This window comes from Pteropus alecto, unplaced genomic scaffold, assembly GCF_000325575.1.
Source record: "Pteropus alecto unplaced genomic scaffold, ASM32557v1 scaffold78, whole genome shotgun sequence".
NCBI lineage: Eukaryota > Metazoa > Chordata > Mammalia > Chiroptera > Pteropodidae > Pteropus > Pteropus alecto.
Genome location: NW_006443124.1, coordinates 2,298,706 through 2,315,391, shown reverse-complemented (window position 1 = coordinate 2,315,391; position 16,686 = coordinate 2,298,706). Strand labels below are relative to the sequence as shown.

The following is a 16,686-nucleotide window of genomic DNA, read 5'->3' as shown; positions in this document are numbered from 1 at the left end:
CAAATCTTGTTCTCCCACAATTCATTATCCCCATAGAACCCAAATTCAGCTTTAACAAACAAGTAAATGAGAACATGTCACTTCTAACTTTAGACACATCAGTGACTTCCCATCACACTTAGAATGACATTCACACTCCCACCCCAGTGCAGGAGACCTAACATAGTATGACCCTTGTCTGCTTCTCAGACCCACACTCACCTCTTCTACTCACTGGGCTCCAATTCACTGGCTTTTTTTAAAAGGAAAGTGCAAGGTTTATTAAAGCGAAAGTACACACTCAAGATGGGAATGCCAGCAAACCCAGAGAGAGAGTCACCCAATGTGGCTTCCTCGATTCCTTGAAAAAGCCAAGCTTAGTCTGAGCTCAGATTCTGAGCTTTGTTCTTGCCATTTCCTCTGCCTATATCAAGGGTTTCTAACCCTCAGGCCACAGACTGGTACCAACTGGTCCATGGCCTGTTAGAAATCAGGCTGCACAGCAGGAGGTGAGCAGCGAGTGAGTGAATGAACAAAGCTTCATCAGTATTTGCAGCCACTCTCCAGTGCTAGCATCAATGCCTCAGGTCCACCTCAGATCATCATGTATTAGATTTTCTTAGCAGCACCTGTCTCTGATGCCAAAAAGGTTGGGGACCACTGGCCTAGAGCATGGTGTTCCCAGAATTTCACGAGGCTGGATTCTTGCCTCAGATTAAATATCATGTCCTCAAAGAGTCCCAACCTGTTGTACTCCATCCTCTTCTCTTTGTCCTCCAACTCTCAGCCCAGACATTCTTTTTATATCACCTGGTTCTATTTTATTCATAGCCCATGTCACTGTTTGAAATTATCATGCTCATTTATTTGTTTACTTATTTAAAGTCTGTGCTCCTTGCCCAGAATGGAAGCTACATGAAGGCAAGAACTTTGTCTGCCTTGTTCATCTCTGGGTCCCCAACATGTAGAGCTTACAACTGGCTCGTGACAAATGTTCAGGAATTATTTGTTGACTATATGAATCTGGGTAAAAGATAAAAAACAAGAGTAGGACAAATGGAAATGGAAGAGAAGAGACACATGAAAGAATTATAGTAGAGATAAGGTGGATTGATTTGATTATTAGGTATCAGGAGTCAATAGAAAGGGAGGAATCACATGATGAGTTTTCACTTGGGCAGTAGAGAAAGGCCGGTGATGCCATTAACTCAGAGAGAACTTGGTGGAGCATAATGGAAGGGAGTGGCAAATGGATATTTGTCTTTGGTCTTGAGTGTGAGATTCTGGTAAATTCATGTGAAGCTGCCCAGCAGGTATATAGAAGTTGGAAAGAGGCCGAGGCCAAACATTGATATTTTGGAGTCATTTTTATAATGATGATGGTCAACCGAGAATGAATCAGGTCAACATGGGAGGGTATGTAGTAAATGCAGGTTTTAAAATGCAGGTTTTTGCTCAAATATGATTGTGTACAAGAAACCATGCTGGAATAAGTGATATCTAACAAATGAGGAGCAAAAACTAAAGCTTCATGGGGCCATAGATGGTAACATGACAATTTGACAAATAGAGAATATGTTACCCAGACCAGGACTATTATAACACTGCCATATGGTGCCCTTTGACCTGCCCCAAACACCTCTCAATAGGAAGCTCTGCATCCGAAAAGGGATCTGTGTGACTGCTTTGCTTTCACCCCTTTGAATCTGTAAGGGGTCCAGAGTGAGGACTGGCTAAGGTTAATGATGTATCTCTACCCTCTGATCTAGGGAGCAAATAATCTAAAACAGTTTGGGAAAAAAATGCATAAAAATAGCTATATTTGTTGAACACTCACCATGAGCTTGGTGATGAACTAAACATTCAATATGCATTACTTACTTAGTTCTCACAAAATCTCTAGAAGGAACTATAGTTATTATAAATTTTGCTGATGAGAAAATTTTGGCTAGAGAGGTAATGTAACTTTCCTAGCTGGTAAATAATGGAACTGGTATTCGGACCCAGAACTGCCAATCCCAAAGCCCACACTTTTAACCATGATGCCCGAATGCTTCCCTGCACAGGAAATGATCATTCTTAGTACTTAAATTGTGTCAGTATTTCTTTGTATATTTCTTTCCCTTTCCATCCCAGATTTGTGGCTATTATGTTAATAAACCAGGCAAACTTTATGAGCAGTAATGAAAGGTGACTATAGTTACTCATAAGGTTGTCTTTTTGTGCTAAACAAAAATAACTTATTCTTTTATTAGATCTTCTGTGTGTTACACAAGTGCCTTAAAGAACTGCTATTGCTTACAGAAAGTCAACTTTCCCAAACCTTCAGGATATCTTTAATTACAGGGCTCTTATGTTATTTGAAATAGAAATAGTGTTTTGGATCCTCTTCCACCTCCATCCCCCAGCCTTAAATTATAGGCATACCCCATTTATTGTGGGAACTTGTTCCTGGAAATAATCACATTAACTAAACTGATGCTATAAGGATTATTATACCATTGTTACCTTGGAGATATGTTACTGATATCATACTTTGGCAATTGTCCTTTTTTCTCTTCAAGTCTTTTGAAGGTGTGATGTGCCTCTGGCTATAATTTATCCTTCATACTGTTGTTGATCAATCCTTCTGGGCTACAGTGAGGTTTATGCTGCCCTTCTAAATGTCAAAGGATTTCTACCAGGCAATAACAGTCTGCTAACATGGGTTTCTTAGACTCTATCCTTGGAGACCTTTGAAGCTGTTGTGGTGAATTCTGTTCACTACCATTCTGTATCTTCCTTGATCTTTTGTAGAATCCTCAGCATTACCATTTACATATCTTTTGTCAGCCATGTCGAACCAAAGTGTTCACTGGCACACAAGTAATGGCAGAAAGAGGAACCTGGTGGAGTAAATAAATGATTGAGAAGGGCCACTGAAATGGCTCTTAATCCTCGTTGGCCGAGAACCAAATATGAATTATCAGTACAAACTAGCACTGTAATGGGCTTACATTTATATATACATATAAAACATTTCTGAAATCAACAGAACACTAATGAGTCAGCCCAGTTGGGCAGTTCTAAATGAATTCTAAAAGAGTGCCTCTCTGCCTTCATGCCCAGTAAATGTGTAGTGACACAGGGGGGCACTTTCTTTAGTCCATCAATAATTTATTAATGGGCATTTTGTGCTAGGCATGATGTTCCTTAGAGTTTCAAAAAAATGACTTAATTTTGGTTAGTTCCATGCCTCTCATGTATAACTTTTTTCAGCACTCTTAACAGCAGTTTCTCCTTTCTTCTATTTCACTTATTCCTCTTCAGCTCTTACTCAGTGAGCGAGTGCCTGCCTTTGTTTTGTCCTACTAGATTATCAGCTCCTAGAGGGTCAGTCTCTTGTCTGATAAATCTTTGCATTCTCTACAGTGTCTATCATAGTTCTTTGTACAAATAGATATGTAAATATTCAAGTAAATGGAAGATGATAAGAGACATGGAGCAGAAGAGGAATTTTAAAGGGGCTCAATATTTCTTTTGTCGGGGTCCATCAACCTTAATCATTATTACTGATTGGGGGAGGACTCTACATTGACTGGTTTATCCAGTGGCTCTGCAGGTAAACTTTTGGGAAGGAGGAGTTATTATTGTGAAGCATTAATGTTCTCTACGTGGACTCCATTGGTCACATTCATTGAGTAATGACTTTTTCTTTATACTTACAGTTATTAATGTCCCGGACAAAATGGCAATAAAAGGAGTGCATTTTCTTACTGTCTTGGGTGCAGAAAAGAAATCCATTACTTCTCTAGTCCATTTATCTAATTTTTTATCTTAATTCATGATTGTATTTAATATTCTATCTAGGGGTAATATCAGCCTCTGTGTCCAGTATAATGGCACTTGAACAAAATAGACATATGTAAGTAGTCTCAAGATCTCATTTAAATATATGAAAAATTCAGGGGGATGGTCAAGAGACACCAGGTTGAAATCAGTTTCTAGCAGATACATAAATCTTTATTTAGGTCACTCCATTTGTTCATAGGCATTCTTTTTCCTGATAAATGGTAACCAGATTTATCAGCAAGATATACAACAATGGCTCCATTTCAAGCAGTTGCCTAATATTCTCTGGCAGCCATTGGAACCATTCATTGCAACCTAGCCTGTCATTTTGAGAGACCTTAGGGTAATTGTGAGATGTGCTTGAGGCTCAGATCATTGTCTATAAAGGGAACATGCAATTTCCTTGGCAAAGCTGTGCAAATCTGCATTATACAGAAAAAAAAAATGTTTCCTAACTCACATTTGAATTGTATGTTTTGGCCCCTGAAATCTTGTGCTGAGTATATGTATCTATATAGGTCAATCATTACCAGGCCTTCCTTGCAACCCAAACCCCACTCCACATGTATTTTTGGAAAGGGTGCAGAATGACTGATGTATAAAATGGTTGTATTGAAATTGCCTGGTACCTTTTAGTAAACCATATTTTTTTCCAGCACCTAAGCACTTAAAAACAAGCAAACAAACAAACAAACAGACAAACCCCAGGATTTTCCCCAAGATGTTATTGTTCTGAGGGAGAGTTATCCTAAAAGCAGTTTCTTATTTCTAAAAGCTTCTAGATTCTGGAACATAAACATATTAATCTATATTATCCATCCTTTTAGATTCATGAGGAGTCATCTCTGATGCTGTGATTATAAACTTTTTATTTTTCATCTTTGGAATCTTTTTCATCTTTGGAATCATCATCCCATTTAGAATCAACCTTTCGGGAGTAAAGAAAATTAGATATGACACATGAGATCAGACTATTGCTGTATGCAGCTAAAATTTCTTGATACCATTGCCCCCATCAGTAGTTTGTTCATTCATTCATTCATATGTTCATTCTAAAAATCCTTTGACAAATACTTTTAGAGTGCTTTCTCTGCCAAGCACTGAACTAGGAGTGGGGATGTAGTGAGCCATGCTTGGAATGTGTTGTGCTATGTGATGCCAAATCCAAATATTGGGGACATATTGAGGATATTTAATGAAAGGAATTATATGACTAAATAAGTTTCGTGTAGTTAAAAGGGGGTTTTGTGATTAGACAGGCTGGGTGTGACCTGTTAACTACTTAACCCTTGGAGGAGCTTTTATTCTCCTTAAATGCCAATATTTGAGTATTCTTGTGGGATTTAAAAGCAATAATATATGTGAAAATGTCTGGCAGTTAGAGATAGTTTTATTTGTTAATTTTATTAATTTATTTGACCACAGACACAGACATGGGCATTTTAAGAAACTGATGTCAGTGAAATCTTGAAACTGGAAACTTTGTGATACTTTACTCTTCCAAAGGTACTCCTTTTAATGGTCTTTCATTTTTCTATTCCAGTTAGACCCCATACTGGGTACTTGAATGACCTGTCTGTAGTGGTGAGTGAAGAAAGGCTGGTTTTTGCAGTCAGTTCATTTCTCTGGGACCTGACTACCTGAAAATGTTCCTGTTAGCAAGGAGAACTCCATGTTTTGAGAAATACACTGAAATCAACTACTATATATTCTCAACCAACTGCACGTTCTGACATGACCCTGTCAGCTTCTTAACATATCTTTTTCTTGGGCCATTCTGAGAATATTCTCTTGCTCCTGCAATTAGATTCAACAAACATTTACTGAGCATCTTCCATATGCCAGAGCCTTTGCTACCTAGGATACCAAAATGAGTGAAAAGCAATTTCTCCTCCATGGATTTCTTGCAAATAACTCAAAGGGCAAGGAAAAAGGGTCTGAATACCAAGTAGTATTCAGAGCATACCTGAAATTCCCAGCTTTGACTTGTTGGGTCTTCTAGTAAAAACAGTTCGCTTTCGTTCCTCGAACTAAATCTTTTTATTATCTGATCTTTGCCCTTCTCTCTTCTTGCTGTTCCCCATGTGCAGGTGCCACTGGTGAGATTCATTTCACCCTACGAGTATGACATGTTTGGGTTTAGTTGTGAAAAATGCCTTCTGCAAACACTTGCTACACCAAAGTGACTGTGCTGAATCACTGTAAAATGATGTGAGATAATTTGAAATGAGCCCACCTATTCATTCACTTTCTTCCATTTGTCAACTTTTGAAAGGTATAGCTACTGTCTAAGGCAGGAGAGTATGTTTTTAAATGAGCTAGTTATCTATCTCCAAGGACAAATGTTTTTAGAGGTTCTATATCTCTTTCTTTTTTCCTATTCCCTTCCCAGCAAGGAAAAGCAGACTTTCGGAAAAAGGTTCAGTCCCATCACCAGCACGAATGAGTAATGTGGTACTGCTCCAACCACTCATTCACAAAAGCCCATGGGATATGGACAGAGGGTGGAGGAAGAGGGACAGAGATAATTGAACTGAGCATAAATATAATCACATTGCCCATTACTTATCGAATATGTGCTATGTGCCGAGCACTTCCAGAACATTATCTCTAATCCTTTCATCAATCCTGTGAAGTGGCTGTTTTTATTTCTAATAGTATAGACATGAGGAGACTATCTTCAGAGAGAGAAAGTGATTAGCTCATGATCATATAGCCGATAGGTACCTCTTTTAAACCCTGCTTGCCTGATTTTCAAACCTGTTCCTTTTCTTTGTAATCAGGATTTTCAAACTCTATTTCCTGCAAGTTGCTTCAGGGGGTTCAGTAAATTCCACTTATACGTACATACGTACATAAAACTATTTAGAAAAAAATAAAAATGCACTCTAGAGACAACTAAAATATTATTGCAATTTCTGACAGATTGTTTTTTAAATAAGTGTTTTTGAACTTACCACCTAAGCTTATTCTGTTGCATATTTTGGAATGGCAATAAAGATGTCATTTGAAAAATGGATTTCCTAGGTAGGAGATAGAGGTTGACGATTACTGGCCTACAAATTACACTACTTCTTTACCAGGAGATATATTAAATAATATATTAAATAATAATTTGGCAAACGTAATGAAGACTATACCAACATGTATAATACAACCTACATAACAAGCATCGTACAGTGGATAATACAAAATCGTTAAGCAGGCTGCCAGCAGAAAAACTGTACAAGGAGGCAGATGGACTTCTTTTGTTGTTTATAACTCTTACTAAAATACTGCATGTGTATTTGCTGGAACCAATCGATAATTGGGCAATTATATTCTATTTTTTTCTTTATTGGACTATCATTGAAAAAATAGAGTCTGCATTTCTCTTGTTTAGGTTTCATAATGATGAGATCACAGTTTGAAAACACATATGTGCGAATCGTCCTTACGCAACTTCATGGCCAAATTGTGCCCTCCTAACTTTGACCACTTTTCCAGAAAAGTTTCCTTGTTTTGAAGAGAAATCAAAAAAGCGATTGCACATCTGTGCATAGTACAGGAACATGTATATCCCCTCCTCATACCCACATATAAAAAATCTTAAACCCTAGAAATCAGTCAATAATATCACCTTCATACCAAGAAGAACAGTACTTCCTTTTTAGATCAGCATAAAAATTTTTAGAAGCTTGGATCTCGAAATGACAGTTCACTTGGAAGAATTTTTTTCTGCAGACTTCCTTTCAGAGGCATCGTGGAGATATGAGCGGCTTTAGCTATTATTCGTATTTTATGAGAGTAGAGTTCAAGAGTATTTTCAGGTGGAGACCATAAGAGGAATGACTGCAGAGCATGTTTGCTATTGCCTCCGACTTTTACGTGGACCTGAGGCTGCAGTGGATGACCTTGACTGGTCTCTCCTTCCAACTTTAAGATTACACTAACCTAAGCCCAATTCTTCCTTGTAAGGCTTTATGTTGACAAGAAAGACCACTGTTTGCTGCCCTCTTTGTGTTTCTTACCTAGCAAATTACTTCCTAATATGTCTCTGAAGATTTGACAGCTGTATTTTATCTTTATTTTTGCCATCAGTCACAGTATCTCTACAAGGGGAAACAACTTCATTTTATAGAAATAGAAGCAGAGGCCACTTGACGTTAAATGGTTTGTCCAAATCATATGTGAACTATGCGGGACCAATAGCTAAATGCAGCAGCAAGCATCTTTCTGCAAATAAGAGACAGTGCTCAAAAATCTAGAAATTTTTAATCTTTGTCTTCCATTGGTATGAGTTTGAGTATGAGTGTGTGCTTGTATGTGAGCATTTGAGTTCAGAGATGGTATAGAATTCAGCTTTGTATTTCAAGTACCTAGCACTGTGCTGGACAAACATAGGTACTCCATAAATCCATGTGGAATGAAAGAAAGGGAACATAACCTTGTTTAGCAGAAGATAGTGGCATTTTCATTTTTAACCATTGTGGAACTGATTATTCTCGTTTCCTCATTCTGCCACCCCACTTCTCCCACTAAACCCTGAAATTCCCCCCATCATTAACAAATACATCTATGGCAAGCAATGATCTTTATCTGAAGCTGCATAATGGGAAGAGCAAAGATTTTACAAGTAAAACTGAATTTCAATCTTCAGGCATCTTTTTAACTTCTTTATGCTTCCACTTGAGTCCAATACCAACAAATACAGCAGCTTCTACCACTCTCACAAATACTACTGGTATTCATATAGCACTTGCCTAGAGCCAAGGAATGTATTAGGGGTCTTACATGCATCATAGTATTGAATCTGCACACCATACCTGGGAGGCAGGTCTTATTCTCTCCATTTTACCCTGGCTCAGAGACATCAAGTCTTCTGTCCAGTGTCACACAGCCAGTCAAGCAGAGCTGGAAGAGGGGTAATGACTGCTGTGAGTGCTTGATGGCTGGCCCTCCATTAACAGGAGCTATGATGATAATGCAGGAGTCTTTGGGGCCCGTAGCACAGTGAGTGCACAGCATCTTATTATGAGTAAGTTTACAAGATCAATTCTCTCCCTTCCTGATAACCAATACAGCAGCGTAAAAGCTATTTGTGCTTGAGGGGAGAGGAAACTTAAGGATGGGTTGGAGGTGAGAATGTGGGAAGTGAACACATTGTTTCAAATTAAAATTGTCCTTTTGAGAATGTACTCTTCAACATTCAGCTCCGGGGGTGTGTGACAGTGGAGAACAAGAAACAGAGGCTAAGACACATTTTATCAACTCCACGATTTACCCGCGGTGAATCTTGATGTGCTATATAGGCTTGACTATTACAAAGAACAGGATAGAACATTCTTCCTTGCTCTGTCCTAAAGAGAAATCTGTAGCTGTGGGTTCAGCCTTCGAGCGAGTGTGGCATCCTGTAATGTTTTAGCGGAGGGTTGCCGGAAGAGAGAACATTGGTAGTGTTATCTGCTGACACGCGGGACAGAAATACACTCATAGCCTAGACTTGGCCTCTTGCCTCTTGTTAAGGCACCGGACAGCCGGGCTTACTGACAGCTTTCCTGAGACACACTCGCTTACTCTAGCACTATTTAAATCTCTCTATGTAGTGTATTGCTTTGTTTCCTTCAAGCCTATTATCTCTTTAATCTCACTTCTCATTAGTTTACATCCCCAAGACTAAAGGAACAAGAAAGGAAGGGTACAGAGCAGAGGATGTTAACCGATCTTGAACCATTTGTCTGATCTCTCAAAAAGGTGAGAGAGAGGGCCAGATCTTCTCAATTTCTTGAGTCTTCAGGTAGATTAAAATATAAGTATGCCTAAAGGGGGCCAGCAAAACATTTTTTTTTAAACAATTTAATAAGTTAGCATTTTAACACAAAAGAATATAAAGCGATATGATTGTACGAAGAATAGGATATTTTCGATGTTTATTAAAAAATGTGAATTCTGAGTATATTTCAGGTCGTGTGGTCAAGGTTAAGGCTGTCTGATGAATGTTGTATTTTTTCAATTGTCAGAGCGTATCTCTGTGAGTGTATGTGTAATCTCATTTCAAAAAGAAGGTTCACAGGCCAGATTTACAGATTTTTGGTAATGTGAGTACCTAGCCACGTGATCCCCTGGTTCTTCTTTTTTCTTAGCTCTTCCTAAGAGGCTTTGCCCCTGACACAGAATGGAAGCTTTTATGCTTATATGTTCATTTTTGAGATTTCATAAGATTCTATAAGCAGTCCACCATCCAAAAAAGGTTAGAAACTACTTGTCTCAAAAATAGCCTAACCTGTGAAACCCAAATCAATGAACAGAGCTCCTAATTTTTGAAATTCAGAATCCTTTTTTTAAATTGTAAAATTCTTTAGCCTCACAATTTAACTTAATATTCAAAACTGTCTTAAATGACTTGCTGTTTTATTTTTTTTTCCAAATGTGTAGTGATCTTGAAATTCTTCTTTTTTAAAAATTGCTTCCTCTCTATTCCTAACTCTAGAATATATAAGGTTAAAAACAGGAGATCGATCACACTGAATAGGCAGTAGTCTAAACCTCACCCTGCTACTCCATGGCTGTGTGATCTGTTTCTCTAAGATAGGATGGTGATTTTCATTTCCCAAGTTCCTGTTAGCTTTAAAAGGCTATGGATCTTCTTACTCCCATTCTTCTCTTGCTGCCAAACTTTCCACAGAGTATTTTAATATCCAATCTCCAAAGTTATTGTCATGGTGCACTGACCTACTCTTTTAGAAATAAAACATTTGATTACTTTTAACTACAACCAAACCCAGATTCAGACTTATTGTTTTCTTGACTTAGTGGCAACTAAATGTTTATCTTGTCAAATTGGTGAACAGTGCGCTTCTAGTAATACTCAAGCCACTATGAAAACTTCAAGATAAAAAAAAAAATAGAACTTTTGGCTCAAGTTGCCAAATACAGAGCTGCACTAATAGCTTAGGGACAGTAGATGGCGACATAAGTGCATCAAATAATAAACATTTCCTTAATTGGTCCAGCGTTAAGATTTCAATGATTGAGGCCAGAACAGGTTAAAACATTAGTTAAAGAAACAAAGTCAAATATAATTAGGTGTTGGAGTGTTAGATAATACTCTGTGTTTGGTAACCTGATAGTTATTGAAAGGAAAGATTATTAAACTAGAAATTAATTTACCCAACTGCTGAGTCTATCTTCAAACTAATTCTTGGGGTGAAAGTTGGCCATAAACAAATGTATCCCATAAAATGTATCTAATTCATACTTTCCATTTTGGGTTTTCATGTATATATTTTCAATAGCAGTTGTTTGAGATGGAGTGTTATTCACATGTATTATTTATAGATGAATTACTATATGCTTATTAGGAATGTGAGTCCTAAGACACTGGTGTTTTAAAGGGGAAATGGCTGACTTACTGTAAACTGTTGGCTGAGCCATTATTGACTGGCGGGATCAACTGGAAGCACTTTGTTAGTGGATTAGGTTGCCCTGGAAATGCCTTCCTGAAACTCTAATGATGCACTTAAGGGCCTCCTCTGGGACAAGAGTAAAATGTCTCTTAGCAGGCGTGTCTTCCAGCAGAGTCCTCTTGGGATGAGTGAGGAGGGGTTGGGGCACACCCAAAGAGATGCTCAGTCAGGAAACAGCCCCAGAAAAAGGTTGCAGGTTCCAATTTCTTACAGGTAAGCTGAGATATTGAAGATAATGACTTACTGGTGTAAACTGTGGGCTTTCTGTGGGTACTAGTGCTTCATGTATTCTTTGGAAAGAGCGCCATTCATTCATTCATTTATCATTTATTTATTGGAGGGGCAGGAAGATGGAGAGAGAAGGAAAAAAGAGGAGGGCATTTGAGAGAACATGATTTAATCCCCTTTAATAAAAAAAGAACTGCTTTGAAGCTTGAAAGTTGAGGCCATTCGTGTGTGTGTGTGTGTGTGTGTGTGTGTGTGTGTGTTAACAAGCTTTAGAGGGGAAATTTGCCCTTCAGCAGAAATTTGTGCAAAGGGTTTGTTCATAGATTTTTCAAGTGAAAAATCACTTGTGTTTATCTCACCACTAGGTTGGGGGCTAATTTCTGGGGGGTGGGGGTGGCAATGGAGGTCTAAAGGCCAGAGGAAAGGGCAAAGCAAAGCCCTGGGAAACTCCAGACCTCGGGACAGGGCGGGCAGGGGAGCGGCTGCGCGGTGCTGCGTCCCCGCCCCAAGCCCTGAGCGCCCCGAGTCGCGTGCCCATGGCCCGCGCTCGGCGTCCCCGTGCAGTCCTGGCGACCTGTCACTGAGGAGGACGTGACTGGAGCTGCCTCCGCTTTCTCCAAGCCATATTCCTTTAAGATGATGTAATAGTCATTTCCCTGGATGGTTTCTCGCCTGCACTGCTGAAACAACAGCAGCCCAACTGCACTGGGAACTGTGGAACCACCCAGCTCCGCCGCCCGCCGAAGCCCGAGCCGAGCCCCCGCCGGCATCTCTGCGCTGCGGCGGCGCCGGCTCGCACCGGCTCCCACCTGGCTGGGAACATGGGAGCCCGTTCGCCCTTGCCGGCAGGTGGGGTGGCTACCTGGGACCCCAGCACAGCACCTCCGTCTTTCTTTCTGCTTCTGGGCTTTCTGAAAAGCTTCTAAGTCCCGGTACCTCTTGCAACTCTCTTCTGTTTTAAGGATTCTTACTAAAGGTTTGATTTTTTTTTTTTTTTTTTTCCTGGCGACGCTCTGGTTGAATATTTTTCTCTGCTTTGCTTCTTCAACCCAGTCACCTCGCATCATGGTTTAACTTTTTGTGACTTGTTTTAACTTGAGATTGGCAGTGAATACATACATACATTCATACGAATATACATTTATATAAATATATACATATAACTATTATTTTCTAAGAGCACATCTCTCTGGCACTTTTCATTGATACCTCTGCCCTTTACCTCTATGGGATTTGACAAGCTTGAGGTTAGTGTGGCTGTGGATTCTGACTGCTTTGCAAATGGGTATTTCTTCACAAGACTGGGTGTCCAGCACCCACTAAGGTAAGTTCTGAGGCTTATTGATTTTCCTGTCCAGCTGAAAAAAAAATCGCCTTTTGGAAGTTGAAAATTGCATATTCCTTTTAAATGCAGAAATACAAATAGAAATGTTTTTAATACTAATCGCTGGAGACAGAGGCATATGGATAAGCATGTAGACACAAAATAGCATGAGAGAAGCTACGGTTTAGTTGAAGAATGGCTGAAATCAGTAATTCCAGGGCTGCTTATGTAAAATAATCTCTCCCTCCTTCCCTCCCACCCTCACTCCTTCTTCCCTCCTTCCCTCTCCCGCCCTCTCCTCTCTCCAGCGCTCTCTCTTTTTCTGTCTCATGCTGGGTTTGAGGAAATAATTTTCTTTCTTTTCCTTCAGATAGACCTCTGAGTAACTGACGACTTGGCCTGCCTTATCTACTGAGCCTGGGGGAAGATCGAATGGAGATGAGTTGATTATATTCCATGAAGTAATAGCTCACCACCAGCCAAGGTTTAAACTACTTCACCTGTGGACGCTTCTAAATTTTGCTTTCTTGAGAGGGGGCAAAAAAAAAAAAACAAACTGGGGTAAGAGGAGGTCTTTTTAAACGAGGTAGCATCCTTCTCCCTCCCTTACAAGTTGATGCAAAGGACAAGGCTGTGACTCCATTGGATTGCACTTTCAAATCAAAATAGGAGGAGAAGAAAGGGACAATGGCTCTGAGTGGGAACTGCAGTCGTTATTATCCTCGAGAACAAGGGGCCGCAGTTCCCAACTCCTTCCCTGAGGTCGTGGAGCTGAATGTTGGGGGTCAAGTTTATTTTACTCGCCATTCCACATTAATAAGCATCCCTCATTCCCTCCTGTGGAAAATGTTTTCCCCAAAGAGAGACACTGCTAACGATCTAGCCAAGGACTCCAAGGGAAGGTTTTTCATTGACAGAGATGGATTCTTGTTCCGTTATATTCTGGACTATCTCAGGGACAGGCAGGTGGTCCTGCCTGATCACTTCCCAGAAAGAGGAAGACTGAAAAGGGAAGCTGAGTACTTCCAGCTCCCAGACTTGGTCAAACTCCTGACTCCTGATGAAATCAAGCAAAGCCCGGACGATTTCTGCCATAGTGACTTTGAAGATGCCTCCCAAGGAAGCGACACGAGAATCTGCCCCCCTTCCTCACTGCTCCCCGTGGACCGCAAGTGGGGTTTTATTACCGTGGGTTACAGGGGGTCCTGTACCATGGGCAGAGAGGGGCAGGCAGATGCTAAGTTTCGAAGAGTTCCTCGGATTTTGGTTTGTGGAAGAATTTCCTTGGCAAAGGAGGTCTTTGGAGAAACTTTGAATGAGAGCAGAGACCCTGACCGAGCCCCAGAAAGATACACCTCCAGATTTTATCTCAAATTCAAGCATCTGGAAAGGGCTTTTGATATGTTGTCGGAGTGTGGATTCCACATGGTGGCCTGTAACTCCTCGGTGACAGCTTCTTTCGTCAACCAATATACAGATGACAAGATCTGGTCAAGCTACACTGAATACGTCTTCTACCGTAAGTGCAGAGAATTCTTTTTATTTTTCGTGTGTATTGATTCTCTTTACAGATGTATATGGTCTGCACTTTCAGTCAGTGCCTAAGAAATTCTATTTGGGTATTAAAAAAAAAAAAAAAACTCTTGAGGTATAGAGTATTAGAGGTTATAATTCAGCTCTCATGTCTTACCTAAGGCAACTTCTATCAGTTTTTCCAATAAAAATCACAGAATATTCAAAGGCTTCAAAAATCACATGATGCAAATGATATTGGTATAGGTAATATGTGGAATGCAAACAGATATGTATGACTATTTGCCAGATACTGAATTGTTAGATTGGGCAATGATTAGAACTTGGCTGTTGGGCCACGGAGGTTGGTAGACTCAGAGTAGATGAAGTGCTGCTATTCTTTTATCTGAATTTTAGGGTCTATTGAGCTGGTTGCTGAAGACTTGCTTTCATCAGGGGCTTTGAAAACACAAATGGATGTAGTACTGAATGACGTGATCTTGGCTAGATGGCAGTATAGACTGATAAAAGACCCCCTTTCTCTACCCCCTCAACCCAAGTCTAAAATTTGCTTTTATAGGCCTTACAAATCTGCTACTTGATTCTTTAGCATTTCATACTGAGACCTGAGTTGAACTGCAGACTTAATTAAGCTAAACTTTGTTTAAGATCCATCTAAAAGGAGCGAGATTCTTAAAATTGTCAATCACATGCAAACATCTAGACAGCTGAGGTGATAGAATTACTGACATAGAAGGAAACCAGAGGGAAAAAAGGAACGTATTGTACTAAAGCTTTTTAAGTAAGAATTTCTTAGAGGTCAGTTCACTTGCTTAAATGACAACTTATGGTATGGATTGCCCGTTTTCTTGAAATGGCATTCTTCTAAATAAACTATAAGCCATTGACCTCTGAAGGGAGAATAATAAATCAGTCTGTAAAGTTTAGTGCTTGATTTAACTGCTGATATTCAACAGGCCTGGGAGTTGGGAAGTGAATTATATAAGAAATATGTTTCCAGTGTTCACAATCAGTTTCCTCTATTCTTATTTTAAAGCAAACCCATACACTTAGGAGGTTAAAACATCTAAGTTTCTTTAAACATAAAGGAACAAATGAATTTCTTGGACTGATTTTTGCCTGCAGTTGTGTTTATTCCTTTGGAGATGGTGCTGGGAATCTGGGTGAATTGGCCAGTAAGAAGCTTGAGTCGTTCACAATTTGGGTTTTCAGAAGCGAAGACACGTGGATTATGTAGAAAGGACAGCCTGTGGAGAAAAATAAAATCAGCTATCAGCTCAGAAGCATATAGATGTGTAGTAACAAGTATGATTTGGTCCAATAACCCTATCTATGGCCTTTATCTATAATCTCGATCTTTCTCTGTACTGGAGATCAGCCATCAGATACTGCTTTCTTTCTTCTGGTGAATTTCCCACTAGTGTAGAGATAAGACTCTAGCTTTTTAGCCTTTTGTAAAAAAAAAATTGACATTATCTGTGATTCTGTAGAACAAATATCTTCTCACTTTTTGGGGAAAAAAATCACCTTAGAGAGAGTCCGAATCTATTTGTGGTATTTCCCTTGTTCTCCAATTTCTAATATTTGAAAACATCATCTTTAAAAGCTTCAGTCAAATAACTAAAAACATATCAGCCCCCCTGCCACCAAAAAAGACCACACTAGATTTCTAATCACTTGCCCACCTAAATGAGACCCAGAACCTAACATGTATTTGCTTACTAGCTCAGTGACATTTCTGTGCTCATCAAAGACTCGTATGTCTAATACTGTGCCCTCTTTAGGTTGATCTGGATGGGCTCTGTTCTCCTAAACATGTAATTGCTTTCTTCTTTGTTGGACTGCTGAGAGGTTGCTGAGGGTCTATCCCTCCATGGACAGGCTGGTACAAACACGCAGCAACTTCATATTGCACAGCATGTATGTTGCATTTGATATACTTCCGCTTTGTGCCTAACGTCTTTGGCTCAGTGTTAACTCTTCCTCTGTCTTAGGACCAATAAAACTGACAGCTGGCTTTCTAGGGTGCATAACAGCTTCCGTGCAGCTGCTTAGCCATAATTATTTAATTAGAAGCTGCCAACTGTGCCTATATAAGCATTAATTCATCAAGCTGTTGTGATTGGGTTAATGGGCTGAAACTTTAAAGCAGGGAGCTGACTGTCTGCAATCTTTGGCTAGCGAGCTCTAGCCCCACTGAGCCCTGCCAAGAACCACCAAGCCCCGGGCCACTGTGTGCATTGCAGAGCTGAGTGCTCAGGGTGCAGGAGCTGCAGCCTGCTGGGTCCTAGGGGGCAGCACGCATCCCCAGGACCCTCAAAACTAACCTACTGGCAAAAAGATGCT

General features: G+C 39.9%; 1 protein-coding gene across 2 annotated transcripts in view; it reads left to right on the top strand.

Moving 5' to 3' along the window:
* Positions 1 to 16,686, top strand: part of KCTD16 (potassium channel tetramerization domain containing 16) — a 234,383-nt gene that overhangs the window by 17,462 nt on the left and 200,235 nt on the right. Inside the window, exon 3 of one of the 2 annotated variants that reach the window (XM_025040766.1) lies at positions 13,182 to 14,326. In XM_025040766.1, the coding sequence (XP_024896534.1) occupies positions 13,495 to 14,326 (832 nt within the window). In that variant the 5' untranslated portion in view covers positions 13,182 to 13,494. Of the gene's footprint in view, positions 1 to 13,177; positions 14,327 to 16,686 lie in introns of both variants that reach the window. The other variant, XM_025040765.1, reaches the window with a different exon arrangement.